We start from the raw sequence: 16,127 nt of genomic DNA, 5'->3' as shown, positions 1-16,127 counted from the left end.
TTATATGGGCTGCTCACCAGAGGGCTATTAATGGGGTGATTGCTTTTTCACAATTCTGGAGACTATAAGGGAGACCCTGGTGGTGCTCCAGGTTCTCCTAGCTCAGTGCTCAGGGTACTTGTGGTGCCAGGTCGGCCACATGCAAGGAAACCCTCTAACCCCTGTGCTCTATGCTCAGTCCAGTTTCTTCTTTTGGGGCACAGGTCACATTCGGTAGTGCTGGGAGCTCACGCGGTTCCAGGGATCAAACCCAGGCTTCCACATGAGAAATACGCTTCCCAGCCCTTTGAGTCATTTCCCCAGGCCCGAGTTTCTCCCCTACCCCCACCTCCAGCTGTCCTCTTCACAGGACCTTCCTAAATTTGTTTATGAGAATTTGAATCTCCAGGGCCAGAGCAATAGCACAGCTGGTAGGGCGTTTGCCTTGCATGTGGCTGACCTGGGTATAATTCCCAATGGTCCCCTGAGCACCACCAGGGGTAATTCCGTAATTCCTGAGTGCGGATCCAGGAGTAACCCCAAAAAGCCAAAAAAAAAAAAAAGTTTGGGTCGCTTGAGTTTAGTTCTGTTGAGTGTGTGATTTGGATATTTGGCGCCATCAGTCCTGGACACCACTTTGTCTCTGACTCACCATGCTTCTCCTCTTTCTCTTCTCCCCCAGCAGTTCATGTCTTTTTATCACTGAATAACATTCTATTTTCGGTATATGCCACCCATTCCGTATTCATTTATTTATCAGTGGGCATCTGGTTTATTTTCATCTCTTGGTTACTAGGAATAATGCTGCTACCAGAATTGGCGCACGGTATTTGCTGGAAAGCCTGCTTCCAGTTTTGGGTGGATCCTCCGAGTGGGGTTGCTGGGTCATGAGTTTATAACCTCGGCTTCACTTTTTGAGAGAGCACCAAACTGCTTTCCAGCAGCATACCCAAGTCTGGCTGAATAAATAACACAAAAGGAAGGGGCGAGGGCTTTTCCTATGCTGGACCACAGGCGTGCTGGCTCCGGTACAGCAGACTGTCCTTTCTGAAACGCTGGCCTCATCCTCCAAAGAGGAACAGTAACCTTGGGCGCAACGAGGTGATATTCCCCAGGCTCTGCAATCCCGGTGAAGCCTCTCATACTGATTGCCTTCCCTTCCTTCCCGACCTCACCACTCTCCCCTCACACAGCCGTGCTCCCGGTCCGCGCCCGGCCCCATCCCTGCCAGCCCGCACCCCCACCCCACCCACCCGCTCCCCCTCCTGCAAACTACAACTCCCGGCAAGCACCTCTTCCAGGCCGCCTCTGCAGCCTGGTGCGCATGTTTGGCAGACGTGGCACCGGGAACCCGGAGGCGGGGAGCGGCGGGGAAGTGGCCGCGGCTGCTCGGCCCGTTGAAGGGAGCGGGCGTGCGTGCGTGGGAGCCGGCCGTGGGCGGCGGCGGGGATGGCGCGGGCCGGACCGGCGTGGCTGCTGCTGGGCGTCTGGGTGAGGCTGGGCGGCACGTGCTGCCCCATGGCCGGGAGCGTGGCCGGGGGCGGCGGGGCGCCCACCTCCACCCCGGGCTGGGCGCTCCAGGGCGGGCGCAGCGGCGGGCGCGAGGGCGCGCGGGGCCGGGGCCGGGGATAGGCGCAGCGGCGAGCGCAACTTTGCAGGGTGCGTGCGCGGGAGCGGACCTCGGCCAGGGCGGGCAGCCACCTCGGGGCCCTGCACCTGTTTGAGTGCTGGCCGGGATGCTGCCTGGCCGGGTCACCCCCACTTTTTTATTGCCCCCCAGGACCACCTGGTTCTGGCTTGGTTCTGCCCCGCGCACTTGGGAAGCGGGTCCCCACCTCGGTCCCCCGCGCGCGCCAGGCTGGGCGCGGTGGCCACGGGGCGCGGTGCTCCCTGCCCGGCCCCTTCAAGGCTGCGGCGCTTTGGATGCATCAGACTTGGCCTTCGCCTCCTCCGCCGTGGGGTGGGGGCGGTGAAGAAAGTCCCCTCACCAGGTCTGTCGCGGGGGCCGTGAGACTCCAAGGAGGCTTCCGAGCGGCTTAGTCCTGATTCCCCCAAGAGCGAAGGCACTGCGGGTGGAGTTTGCTGCCTTCGAGCAGCACCCCGGCCTCCTCCCCCGAAGCACCCCTGAGAGGTGGGCGTGGCCGCAGACACCCCTGGCCCTCGCTTATCCTCGGCGTTTTTTGTGGCTGTGCGCCCCACATCGCTCCACTAACTTCTGGTCTCCCGTATCTTAGGTCTTGGCGGTTTTCCCTGCAGAAGTTCCCGGGAACTTCCTTGGCTGGCGCCCTCTCCTACCGAGATTTGTCTTCCCCTCCCCTTTTGGGTGTGGCAGGGATGCGGGGCCAGCGCGAGGCGTGGAGTGGCCAGAGGGGTTCGGCACTTTCCCTGTGTGGGGCCCACCCAGGTTCGGTGCACCCAGGTCCTGGAGCCCACTAGGGGCGATCCCCGGACACGGACCCCACTCGCCCCACCCCACGAAAGCCAACAGACAAGCGAGAGTCCCCTGCTCGTGCAGCGACTCTCTTCCTGGTTGCCTGTAGGTCTCCGGGTCTGACTGTCCTCCCCGTGGAGGCTGTGGGTCTTGCCAAGGCTGAGCGGCCCCCTGCCTCCGGGGCGCTGAGCCACTGCTCACTGCTCTCACTGCTCTGAGCCAGCTGGAGAGCCCCTTTGACACTCTCAAGATCAGTTTTTTCACTGGGGCTCTTTTTACCTTCTGTTTGTTTCGGGGTCACACCCTGCAGTGCTTAGGGGCTATCATTTCTGGCTCTGTGCTGTGGGCCACCCTTGGCAGTGCCCAGGCCTCAATCCTGGCTCTCTGCTCAGGGATCCATGTGCGGTGCTGGGGGCTAGTGGTTCTGGGGATAAGCCTGGGGCTCCAGCAGCAGATGCATCTGTGTCTGGCTGCTTGGCGGGTTTGAGGAGCTCCTGCTTTCCTCCCTTCCTGCTCCCTCCCTCTTGCTTCAGTGAAGGGCTCAGGAACCTGGGAACCTGTCCGGAAAGAAGTTTCATTCGCAAACATTTATTTATCCAGTACATTGTTTGGCCCTGGCTTGGATTTGGGGAGAGCAAAACACATATTGTCCTTGGCCTTCCTTACTGCCTTGGGTTGGGGAGTGAAGGGAAGTCAGTCCTGAGAACAAATAAATAGGGCGGCCGGGGCCAGTTCCCTCTGTCCCGGGGCCTCCTGATCTGAAGCCACACTTTAGTCTGGAACACTGTTCCCCTGAGAGGGCAGTCCTGTCCCCCCACACCCAGGGGTGGGGGTGGTAGTAGTCAGGCACATTTGGGGTGCTTCTATAAAATAATCCAGTGGGTAAGGCTTCGGCATGACCCCTGTGTTTGATTGCTGGCAGCACAATTGTCCTCAGGTCCCCGCCAGGAACGATCACTAAGGGCAGAGCCAGGACTGAGCCCTGGGAACTGCCAGGTGTGGCCCCAACCCATTCGCAGGTTAAGTTCCTGGGTGAGTTTTCCTCCTAAGGGTCCGGCCCCTCTGCTACAGCGGGCAGTGGCTGCTGTGCGCGGGGCTCTGGGGGTGGCAGCCGAGGCCTCGACATAGACGGAGGTTTCATTCTTTCTCCAGGCCCTGGGTTAGCGTCTGAGTACGAATCCGAGGGTCAGTGAGGCCCGGGTGGGGTGACAGGAATTGGAGCTTCGTGTTCATCTGGTCTGGGCCCCCAGGTCCTCGGAGTCGCTGGGCTTTCTTTGCTTGCTCAGTGCGTCCTGAGCACTGGTGCGTGCCCCGTGTGGGAGATGGGGAGTGTAAAGGGGTCTGCAGGGATTTGCAGAGTGGAGGCACAGTGACCACAATTTCTTTCTAATAGTAGCAAAAATATGTAAGGCCTGCAGTGCTCAGTGGAAGTACACGGTTGAGTGATCTCCGGGTTGTGGTGTGGGGAAAGGGTATTTACTAGAACGCTCTGTTTGCACTCAACTATTTCAGGATGCCTGTGAAGAGCCTGGAGGAATTGGCTGAGTGCTCAAGGGTGGTAACTCAAGGAAGGTGCGAGATGAGAGAGAAGCCTGGCGGGGCGAGGAGCCTCCTTCTGTGGCAGAGGAATTAGTGTCGGTGTTAACAGCGGCTGTTCGGGAAAGTGGAGTTACAGAGGACTATGGCTTTTGCTCTCTTTGCTCATGCTTCTCTGTGTGTTCCTAGTGTTTTGTGTGGATCATTTTTGATCAGGAGAACTGATAAAGGAACTTCCTATAGAGGGTTCTTGGGGCCTCTCCTGCTTCTGGAAGAGTATCAGGTGGAGTCAAAGCAAATAGGACAAGTAAGTAGGTTGCAGCCCCTCTGAGCTTGGCACCCCCTTCACCCACCGCTCACCCCCCTTTCAGGCAACTCCGCCCTATAGCTGACCCTTCCCTAGTATGTCCCAGGTGGATTCTTTTCAGATGGAGAAATGTCTAAGCTGGAGAAGATTCTAGATGTCACTGGGCTCAGGCGTGTCTCATAGCAGGAAGGCCAAGGACTGGAGCTGGTCTCTCGGACACTTTTCTTTTTTTTTTTTTTGGCTTTTTTTTGGGGTCACACCTGGCGATGCACAGGGGTTACTCCTGGCTCTGCACTCAGTAATTACCCCTGGCTGTGCTCAGGGGACCATATGGGATGCTGGGATTTGAACCTGGGTCGGCCGCGTGCAAGGCAAACGCCCTACCCACTGTGCTATCTCTCCAGCCCCTCTCGGACACTTTTCACTCGTGCCCAGAAAAATTGGAAAAAATAATAGTTTTTTTTTCTTTCCTGGGTGGGCTGGAGTGATAGCACAGGAGGTAGGGCTTTTGCCTTGCACGCGGCTGACCCGGGTTCAATTCCTCCGCCCCTCTCGGAGAGCCCGGCTACTGAGAGTATCCTGCTCACACGGCAGAGCCTGGCAAGCTCCCCGTGGTGTATCTGATATGCCAAAAACAGTAATAAGTCTCATAATGGAGATGTTACTAGTGCCCGCTTGAGTAAATTGATGAGCAACAAGATGACAGTGACAGTGACAGTTTCTTTCCTGAGCCCAACTCTCTTTAGATAGATGAAAGGTGTCTGTTTTCCTGACATGTTGTCTATATTTGGGGCTGGGAAGTTACAGTGTCTTTGGAAAACTGAAAGTAGTGCATTGAACTGTCTGGCCCTGTGACTGTGACCTAGGGTCACAGTGACTGTGATCAGGTGGTCCCCAGAGCAACTTCCCCCCAAAGAGAGTAAGTGATCTGTGTTATAATTTTTTTTTAGTCTTTTTAGTAACATTTACCTTAAATCATATCTCTCAGTTTGATATATAGGAACTAGGGAGACGGCTTAACTGGCAGATTATGCCATTCCTGTCCTGCCTCTAACCTCAGTCCTGCCCCCAGCTCTGGTGACTGTGGCCCTGGGGGACCCTGGGACCAGCAGGCTGAGCACTGAACCCTTTTAGCACTGCCTTGTTGTGCGCCCTTGGGAGGGGCCTCCGAGCTACCCCCCAGCCCAACCCCAGCACTGCTGAGGGTGGCTTCTAAATTATATATATTTATATATGAAATATTTAAAATTACATTTAAGAAATGCTTTATGACTGTGTGTGATTCAAAAGACTAAAATCTAATTTATTTATTTGGCTGTGCCAGGGATCACGCCAGCAGCTTGGGGATGGGAGGCCTTGCATGCATCCCACCATCAGGCCATACCCTGGCCCATGCCCTTCCTTTTATAAGAGAAAAGTGAAACTTGGAGAGGGAAGGAATTCACTCGGAGTCACCCGGTTCCTAAGGCAGAACTGGGAATAGAAGCCGCCTTTCTGAGTTCCAGACCTCCTGGCTGCTGTGTTTCTGACACTCACACACACACACACACACACACACACACACACACACACACACACACACACACATACATACACACATGCACACACGCAGAGCACAGGGCCACGCACGCACAGGCATGCACACGCGGGCTTCCTGCTCGCCTTAATGGGTCAGTGGGCGGGGGCGGAGGCAGCACCTGCCCTCTCCTGCAGAGCTTTCAGCCACTGCATGGAGGTTCTCCACCATTATATATTTAATAGGCTTTTGTGGGCTGGCCCGGAGGCCTAATTACCCTTTACAATGCTGTTTGGAACCTGGAATGCACTTCTCCGCAGAAAGTCATTACGGAGGAGGTTTTCAAGCAGGACTGGCACTCAGGCTAGAGAGAGGGATGGGTGCCATGTGAGCGCTGGGCGCGGAACCTGCGGTGGGCACTACCCGCCCCAAGAAGGGCCCACTCAGCCACAGGTGGAGAGGGGCTGACCCCGCTCTGGCCGCTGTCCTTTGCACCTCCCTGCGCCTGGCACACAGGTGTCCCCGGTCTTCACTGGACTGAAGGAGTGAAGGTGGCTGTGTGCAGTGATATATTAGACACAGAGGGTCTGAGTTGGGGGCGGGGGGTGTTAATAGCAGAGCTTGGGACTGGGGAGGTAGAGCCTGTAGGGCACTTGCCTCGCACGCGGCTGACCCTGGCTGGTCCCTGCCACCCCCTATGGTCCCTGAGCACTGCCAGGAATGATCGTTTGAGCATCAAGTGTTGCTCTAAGTACAACTCTCTACCCCCCAGCCCCCTCAGAGAGTATTGAGTCTGTGGGCTGAGGGGCCTGAGGAAGCAGCCCTGTAAGTACCTCGGGTCAGAGGCAGGTGCGAGAGCGTGTTCCTCTTCCGAGCTTGCTCTCCCTCTCTCCCGTGTTACCCCACGGACACGAAGTGTGGTGGGGGGCACCTGGGCGTTTAGCTGGCCAAACACCACTGGTTAAGTGGGAGCAGGTGGGGGTCCCAGCAGGTAGACTGGGGTGCAGGATTGCTGCTCTGGGGTCTGGGGCTTGTCCTGCTCCTGCCTCTCTCTGCAGAGCCCCAGTGAGGTGGCAGGGGTGTGGCGGCAGGGACCCGGGGTTCGAGCACTCTCTTCACTAGCTCACCTTCCTCCTGAAAGTGAATTTTCTCTTGGGAAGCAAAATGCCACCACAGGCCTCTGAGAGGGCCCGGGGGGTCCAACCCACCTTGCTGGGTGTTTGTGGGACGTTTGGGAGGCTCTCGGCATGAGTGTCAGCCAGCCAGGTGCTCGCAGCTAGGACTCAGATGGGCTCTGTGCTTCCCCACCTTGCCCCTTCCCTGTCCTCCCCTCTCCTGATTCCCCTGGCCTCTGGGGTCTCAGCGGGAGTGGGAGGCACATGCTGCCCCCCCTGCTGCCGGCCCAGCACTGGCCAGTGCCTCTGGTTGCCTGTTTGGTGTGTGAGCGAGGGTTGCAAACACCAAACATGTTTGCAGAGCCTCGCCCAGGCTTTCCTGTCTGTGCAGTGCCGAGTCTCGGAGCAGGGTGACCCGAGCTGGTTAAGTGGGCAGAGAGACCCCGAAGGCGAAAGAGAGTGGGGTGTGAGCTGGAAGGCTGGCAGCCAGCCACCGTGAGTGAGTTATACACCGCCCAGGCCGGCCTTGGTGATCCCAATGTAATGGGGCAGGGGAGGCGCTCTTGTTTGCTAAAACAGGTGGACTTACAGGGGGCATCGCTGAATGATTTTTTTTTCCTGGAAAGGAGACGGTTGTATGCTGGGACCCTCTGGGGTAGAGGGAAGTGTCTGGAGGCCTAAGTTCTCGCCAGGTTCGGGTTTCTGAAGTAGCCCTGGCAGTGTTGCCCGGGGATGCCTGTGCAGCTTGCCCCTCTGCTCCCTCCTGACCTGGGAGGAGAAGCTGCAGGCGGGTGCGGCGGGGGTAACACCAGAGGGGTGTGGGCTTAGGAGAGCCTGTTTGGTGGAGCGATGCTCAGCATGTGTGAGGTCCTGCCTTTGGTGCCTGCACTCCCCCCACCCCGCCCCTGCCACTGCCATCTGTGGTCCTGGGAGCCCCCAGGTCCTGCTGGGTAGAGCATCTCCAAGGAGTGACCTGGGGAGCCCCCAGCACCCCTGGGAGTGATCCCCGTGATAAATGGCTTCCTTGCATCTTTCTGTTCTCCAGGGTCACACTGTGCCCTCCGTGTGCTCTGAGCTCTGTTCCCGCCAGCCTGCCGATGACCAGCTTGCTGGGGTGGGGCTGCAGCATCTTCCCAGAGTGCGCCCGATCCCCCTACCCTTTGTTAGTCATGGGGGCCATGCCTCCTGGCAATCAGAGGCCTGCTGTGCCGCTCCGGCATGTGGCCCCCCATCCTCCCTTGCCACAGTGCAGGCCCAGCACGGATATTGTCCGTGGGTGAGCAAACCCCTTCCTCCTTGTTCAGGGAGGCGTTGGTGAAGATGCAAGCTGAGGGCCCTGGCTGGGACTTACACACAGAGGTACTGTGGTGGCCGTGCGAGCCGGGGGCTGGCTGGAGGGCTCCACTGCGGGAGTGAACAAGCTGGCATCGTGGGGTCTGACTGGACTCAGCCCTGGCAGCCTGTGCTCTGAGTGCCCGTGTCTCAGCACATGGACCGGCCTCCTGTTTTATGAATCATTTGTACCCTGCTAAGACATCAGGGACAGGATGTGAAATATGATGGACACCATCTTTTCCTCTCATAGCCCAGTGTGACAGTCTCTGGGTTATTGTTTAATCAGATGGTAAGTACTAGAAAGAAGTACAGGTGGCAAGAGAATGTGTACCAGGGATTTCTAACCTGAGAGAATGACACGGGGGTCACTAACCGAGGGCAGGGAACCAGGGGAGACTTCTCAAGGGCTTGTGGGCCCCTTTGTAGAATGATCAAAATAGACACAGTTATACATTTGTTTCAGTTGCACAACGTAGTGGATCAATATTTGTATAAATTATGAAATGTTCCCAATAAATCAAGCATCTTTCCCCATACATGATGCTTTTTTCCTTACGGTGAATTGTTCAAAACTGACTCTCTGGCCGGAGAGTAAACTCTAGTGCATTATTGTTAGTCCCCCCGCTGCACTTTGCACCCCCTAGGTGGAAGTTGGCTTTGTAGCCTCCTCCTCCCCTTCTGCCGTCTGCCTCTGCTGACTTTCTACCAAACTGTCCCTGCTTTTTGTTTGTCTTTGATATGTTTTTATTTTCTTTTATTCTGCAGAGCTTTTCAGTTTGATGTTGTTCCAACTTGTTTATATTTCACTTCTGTCGCCTTTTTGATCTTGGTGTCACATCTAAAAACATGTCTTTAAGACCAACGTCAGAGCCTCTGTTACATTCTGGAAGTTTCATGGTTTCAGGGCTTACATGAAAATCTTGCTTGTTCTGTGGAAAGATATACCTCTGTGTGTGGTGTTTGAAGGTGGTCTTCATTCTATTTTTTTTTTTGGGGCGGGGTGCTGTGCCCAGGGTTTAGTCCTGGCTCTGTGCTCAGGAGTCACTCCTAGGAGGCTCAGGGGGACCATATGGGGCACCAGGAATTGAATCTGGGTTGCCTGCTGTACTATTGCCCAGGCTCCATCTTTTGCACATGGTTGTACAATTTTCCCTGCACAATTATTGTAGCAAATGTCCTTTCTCCACTGTGTTTTTGGCCTGTCTGGTCAACAATAATGCTTTTAAATATATAAAACAGAATGCATAGGATTTCAAACGAGATTGATGAGACTGAATATCATATCAATATGATATGCTGTTAGAGTATGAAAAATATGTGTGTAACAAGTAAAAGTTATATTTCTCTTAAAGTGTTATGTAAAGAGATCCAGGTTGTATAATTTTTATAAATAATACCCCAAGATACTTGCAACAGGAATGTGATGAGACAATGCAATTTCTGGGGGATAGGTATGAGAAGAGAAAAAGAAAATGTGATTTCTGTTGGTGGCCAGCACAGATCTTCAGTTCCCACTGGACACTAGCTGGTCTGTGTCTCGTTCAACACCCCACGTCAGACCACTTGCCTTTTTTCATCTCAGTTGTGCTTGTAGTACTAACTCTTCACTTCATTTGAGGCACTCATTCTGGGGGCTGTTTTTTCTTCTACCCCCTTTTGATCTACCTAGGTCATACTATGGGTCCCTTAGTAATGAGTGAAATAATGCCTTTACATATGCCCATTTGTATGAAAAGTAGTTATTTCACTTTATTTTAGGCACAGTTGTTCACAGTACTGTTGCTGGGAATGTTTCTTGCAAAAATGATTCCAGCACCACGCCCACCTCTAGAGTGTCCCTCCATCATTGTCCCTCTGTCCTCTCCCTTCCATTCTGGCCCCCCCAACCCCCCCCAATCTCCCACACATCCTACTGGGACCCATTCTTGGCTTCTGGTGCCTTTGGTCATTTGAAATCCCTAATATATTTGTTTGTTTATATCTTGCCTATGAGAGGATCATCCGGCGTCTGTCCCTCTTCTGATTTACTTCAGCCAGCATGATACGCTCCAGATTCGTCCAAGCAGCAAATCGCAGGGTTCATCTTTTCTTGTAGCCAGTAGTATTCCGTAGTGTGCCTGGACACAGTTTCCCAGTCAGTCATGTGTGCTAGGACAGGGTTAGGTCTTTAGCCTTTGCCTGTCATACTTGATCCTCTTTCACAGCTGCCGAGCAAGGAGTCAGCGAGGGTGTGGCCGGAGGATGCATCTGGGCGTCTGGGTCGAAGTGGCCACTGGGGCGGCTGTTCAGGAGGTGGGGAGGGTTAGCAGTGCGGGGGTGGGGTGGCGAGCAGAAAGAGAAGGTGGCCGAGCAACCCCTAGGAGTGCCGGCATTTAGAGGTGATGGAGGAGGAGCGTTCCCTAAGAAAAACACGGAGTGACCGGAGAGGTAGAAGGACGTGGAGACAGCTGTGGCCAGGGCCGGACAGGGGCACGTGAGGCCATTGTCGAACAACCTCACTTCGAGCCTTTTCGGTCATGGTGGGGGCTGGTCTGATCTGGTGGGGGCTGCAAAATGGACAGCAAGGAGGAGAGATAGAACGTTTTGGCTGTGGAGGAGAGTGCCAGGGGTCCCAGGAGAGGACGCTTTGTTGCTTCGTGTTGCTGTGGCCACGCCTGGCATTGCTGGGGGTGACTGGCTTGGGGCTTCTGTGCTGCGGGGTGCTGGGGCTCCTCTCAGGCCCCCAGGCCCCCACAGGGAACCGTTACAAACAGGCCTGTAGTGAAGGTCTCCATCCTGCTAAAGCCTTGGCCTCCACCTTAAGGTTTAAGGGGTGCGTGTGGAAATGGACCCCCTTCCACACTCAGGGTTCCCAGTCCCCCAGAATGCTCTTCATGGGGAAGTACAGGGTTTTGCCAGCCAAGGTCGCTGCTCTCCACAGGTGTGGGGGCACGGTTCGGCTCCTGAGGCGTCCTGCGCAGAGCAGCAGCTGCCTCTGGTCTCTCAGAGGGTGGCAGCGGAAGGTGGATCAGGCTGGCACCGCAGCTCTGTTGCTTGAGTGGGAGGGAAGCCAACCCGAGGGCATGAGGGAACCGCAGTGGGGAGGGGTCTTGTCCTGGGTGCGGCCCTAGGGTACCAGCGGGAGGTACTCATACTGGCGAGTACTGGGCCGGCTTGGGCTGGCTTGGGCCGCGGGCATGGAGCCCTGCTGGGAGACTGGCCCCCCGGGGTTTCCCTTCCCCTCAGCTGTCCCTGCCCACTGCCACCTGGTCTTCCTCCTGCAGGGAAGACCCCTGCACAGGCAGCCCCCGAGGGCTCTGGAATGTGGCCGTCGTGGTTTCTGTTCCGTGGCCTCTAGACCCTGCTGGCGGCAGCCCCGAGGGATGCTGTGTCCTGGGCTGAGGCGTCCAGACTGGAAAGCTCGGGTTTGAGGCCCAGCTTGGGAAGATTGAGCGAGAGACAGCTCTCGCCAAGGTGCTGCACCCTTGCTCACAAGCACTTGGCTTATTATTTTCTTATCAATTAGCGAGCTTTGAGGCAGAGTTGAGTTTCCGGAGTGGGAATTCACCTGCCCCCCTTCCTCGCCCAGTTCTGCTGTGCTCACAGGCCTCGCGCCCCAAGCTGGCAGCAGCCCAGGGCCTTCTTGGCTCACAGGGAGGTTTTCCAAAACATTAAAAGCTTTAGGGACTTAAGTCCCGCTGAAACGTATTGCGGTGGCAGTTCAGAGTAGAGAGCCTGCATTGGTAGGCGCGCGTCACCTGTCCGGCCCCTGCTGCCAGCCACACTGGTGCGTGGGGGACTGCGGGCTGCTCGGTGCCCTGCGTCCAGCTGCGTGGTGCTGAGCGAAGTTTCTTAACTCCTCAGAGTCTCAGTTTCCTTATTGATAAGGCTTAATAAAAACACCAATTTAATGCACTTGCCAAGATAATTAAATTGATAATCATGTGCACTGTTTGCCGCGCTCCTAGTCACATAATAGGCACTTTGTGCTTATAGCCCTTATCGCCAGCACACATCAGCGCAGCCGAATCCCGGAGGTAGGCATTAGAAGGTCCTCTCTTGAGTTCTGTTCCCTGCCCAGTGCCTTTGCTCCTCTCTCTCTCTCTCTCTCTCTCTCTCTCTCTCTCTCTCTCTCTCTCTCTCTCTCTCTCCCTCCCTCTCTCTCTCTCCCTCTCCCTTGCCCTCTCCTTCTCTCCCTTTCTCCTCCTTCTCCCTCTTCTCTCTCCTCCCTCTCCCCCTCTTCTCTCTCTCTCTCTCTCTCTCTCTCTCTCTCTCTCTCTCTCTCTCTCTCTCTCTCTCTCTCTCTCTCTCCCCCTCCTCTTTCTTTCCCTCTTCTTGATGTCGGTGGATCCCACGGGTGGCTCATGTGAGTCGTGAGGAGAGAGAGAAAGACAGTCACCTTCTCCCACTCCGCCTCTGCCACAGGGTCCCGCTGAGAAGACTAGGACTGGGAAAGTGCGATGAGCCCCGCCAGGCCACACCTGAGTCCACTTGGTCTTCCAGGCATGGGAGTTGGTCCCCACCACCCGATTTCTCGGGGAGCCACGGACTCAGGCTGGAGCGAGGATTTGCTCTTTGTAGGAAAGGAGAGGCCAGTCCCGGGTGTGACCCGGGGTTTGCAGGGATCTTGTCTCACTCGCAGTAAAGAATTTCAGGAGCAGACAAGCAGTGAAGTAAAACAGATTTTGTTTGGAGGGTTATTTGAAGAGGGGAGAGAGGGAAAGTGAGAGAGTGAGAGGGTGACTTACAAGGGAGAACGCAGGCTTCTCCAAGGGCGGAGAGAGCCTAGAATGGGCTTTTGGACTGGCTTTTATATGGCTATTCTTGGGTTGGCTTGACTTGGAATGTTCGGGAGTTTTCTCTGGGCTGAATTGCCAAAGTTAATCGGATTAAGGGAGGCATCCAAGGGTATTCAGGAATTTCCTTCATAGGGAGGGGTCCAATCTCCTCAGGGTCTGCTGCTGAAGGTCTTATCAGGTCCTGTTTTCTGTCGTTGTCTTAAGTTTCATTGTGAGGACCTTTCCCTGTCTACCTGCCTACATCATTCTCTCTCTCTCTCTCTCTCTCTCTCTCTCTCTCTCTCTCTCTCTCTCTCTCTCTCTCTCTCTCTCTCCCTCTCTCTCACCCCTCTTCTCTCTCTCCCTCCCTCCTCTCTCTCCCCCCCTTCTCTCTCTCCCCCTTCTGTCTCTCTCCCTCCACTCCCCTCCCCTCTCTCATCTTACTAACTCCCTTGGCTGCTCAGTGCCCTGTCCTTCCCGGACCTGTACCACGTGTTTGTTTCTATTTTGAAAGAATTTTGAACATTGGGAAATGCCGCCTAAGCTAAGGCCACCTAAGTTGGTGTGTGCATTGACCTTTGTTGAGAAGACAGATGCTTAATCTTGGTGGTTGGTAAAATAACGTGCTTAAAACTCATCCTTCTGATTGGGGACTGGCCTTTTTTTCCCATCTCCCCGCCCCAACGGGGGCCTGGCTGTCATGCCTACGAACTGCCACCTGGTATCACTCCTGTGCTTTAACGGCCATGATCCAGAGTCTCACAAATGAAACGTAACTGTAGACATTTCTCTATTTAAAATTTTAGAATTCTGGGAGCGCATGGCCGGAATCTCATGCTATTCATTACAAGCAATACAAAATAAATTATCTAGTATCTGCCTTTTGGGCAGGCTTGAGTGGTGGTGAGAAGGTGTAATGGTGGTAGGATTGGTGTTGGAGCATTGAATGTAATCCACTATTGTGAACAAATTTTTGAAAATAAAATTTTAAAAAGAAAAAAAGCCCTCGCCCTTCTAAGGGGCATACATTCCCCATATATTTTTTTGAATTTATTTATTTTTTAATTAGTGAATCACCGTGAGGGTACAGTTACAGATTGACACATTTTCGTGCTCGTGTTTCCCTCATACAATGTTAGAGAACCCATCCCTTCAACAATGTTAGAGAATGCATCCCTTCACCAGTGCCCAGTCTCCATCACCAATAAACCCAGTATCCCTCCCACCCCCCAAATCCCATCTCCCCCCACCCTACCCTGCCTCTGTGGCAGGGTATTTTTGTTCTCTCTCTCCAGTTGGGTGTTGTGGTTTGCAATAGGGGTGTTGAGTGGCCATTGTGTTCAGTCTCTAGTCTACTTTCAGCACGCATCACCCTTCCCGCGCGTGGTCTCCAACCACATTATACTTGGTGTTCCCTTCTCTATCTGAGCTGCCTTTTCCCTGGAATGTGAGGCCAGCTTCCAAGCCATGGAGTCAACCATCTGGTACTTATTTCTACTATTCTTGAGTGCTAGTCTCCTACTCTGTTATTTTATATTCCACAGATGAGTGCAATCTTTCTATGTCTGTCTCTCTCTTTCTGACTCATTTCACTTAGCATGATACTTTCCATGTTGGTCCACTTATATGCAAAGTTCATTACTTCATTTTTTCTAATAGCTGCATAGTATTCCATTGTATAGATGTACCAAAGTTTCTTTAACCAGTCATCTGTTCTACGTCACTTGGGTTTTTTTCAGATTCTGGCTATTGTAAACAGTGCTACGATGAACATATAAGTGCAGATGTCATTTCAACTATACTTTTTTGCTTCTCCGGGATATATTCCCAGCAGTGGTATTGCTGGGTCAAATGAGAGCTCAATTTCTAATTTTTTGAGAATCGTCCATATTGTTTTTCAAAAGGGCTGAACCAGTCGGCATTCCCACCAGCAGTGTAGAAGGGTTCCTTTCTCCCCACATCCTCTCCAACAGTGGTTGCTTTTGTTCTTTTGGATGTGTGCTAGTCTCTGTGGTGTGAGGTGGTATCTCGTGGTTGTTTTGATCTGCATCTCCCTGATGATTAGTGATGTAGAGCACTTTTTCATGTGCCTTTTGGCCATTTGTATCTCTTCCTTGGGAAAGTTTCTGTTCATTTCTTCGCCCCATTTTCTGATGGGGTCATTCCCCATATTTTAAAGTTGATGTTCTTTTGTGTGTCTCATCCGAGCCATCTGCGGCGCGTGTTTCATGCAGAGTACCTCGGAGATGCTTTACAATAGTTTCTGTGCGACAGCTGCACGCTGTTAGACGAGCGGAGAGGCCTACAGTGGGGAGGGGCAGGTGGACCCCGAGGGCTGGCCGAGGGACCCAGGCGTGGAGGAGATGTGGGCTGTATTTTTCTTGGGATCTTAGTGTTTTTGGTCCTTTGTTTTTTTCTCTCCAGTTAGCATTTTTTTTTCCCCCCTAACTAATTTTGGAATGATTTGGGCCTTGGAAGAAGGGTTCCAAGAAGCAGACACAGGATTCTCATCTGCCTAAGACCCGGTTCCATACACATTAACATTTGATCACATTTGTCTCGTTGTACAGACCTGATGCTTCCTTACCTCCTGAATATTTCAGTATTTCCTAAGAGACAAGGACATTTTCTTCTCTGACCCCAGTGCAGTGATCGAAATCAGGACTGTGGCTTTTGGCTTGGGACTCAGTCCAGAACCATCCACTGATTTAATTGTCATCTCTCTTAGACTTCTCGAGTCTCGACCGTTTTCTAAGACTCTTGTGACCTTGACTTTTAGAAGAATGGCTTCTGGTGGAGTTTCCCTTTCGAGCATTAGGGGGAGGTGGGGGAGGGATGGGGGGGACTTGTAGAGCCACTGAGGCATCATGGAGCGGCAAGCAGTGGCCTTGGCTAAGCCTTGCTAGGCTTCCCCCAACTGTCAAGCTGGATTTTCTTGGTGGGGGGTGGGGAGATACTTTGAGTGGGTTAATTGCTTATATCAATTATAATGCTTAAATTAATGGCTGAGTGGTGGTTCCATTCCCCAACCCCCCATGAAATATTTAAATTGGAAGTGCATTTTCCTGCTAGAAAAATAGAAACAGGAAGAATAAAAACCTACCCAAAGGACAGAACCTTACTTGGGTGCATTGTTTCTGAGTCTTTTTAT

The 16,127-nt window shown here is 53.6% G+C and overlaps 1 protein-coding gene across 4 annotated transcripts in view; it reads left to right on the top strand.

The window, feature by feature from the left end:
* Nucleotides 1-1,331: 1,331 nt before the first annotated feature.
* Nucleotides 1,332-16,127, top strand: part of PDIA5 (protein disulfide isomerase family A member 5) — a 65,751-nt gene continuing 50,955 nt past the window's right edge. For 3 of the 4 annotated variants that reach the window (XM_055128247.1, XM_055128249.1, XM_055128246.1), the window contains exon 1: nt 1,332-1,470. In XM_055128247.1, coding sequence (XP_054984222.1) covers nt 1,429-1,470 — 42 coding nt within the window. In that variant the 5' untranslated portion in view covers nt 1,332-1,428. Of the gene's footprint in view, nt 1,471-10,472; nt 10,479-16,127 lie in introns of those variants that run through there. The other variant, XM_055128248.1, reaches the window with a different exon arrangement.

Source organism: Sorex araneus, chromosome 2 (genome assembly GCF_027595985.1).
Source record: "Sorex araneus isolate mSorAra2 chromosome 2, mSorAra2.pri, whole genome shotgun sequence".
Lineage (NCBI taxonomy): Eukaryota > Metazoa > Chordata > Mammalia > Eulipotyphla > Soricidae > Sorex > Sorex araneus.
The sequence above is the reverse complement of the archived record's forward strand: the minus strand, read 5'-3'. Positions and strand labels throughout refer to the sequence as shown.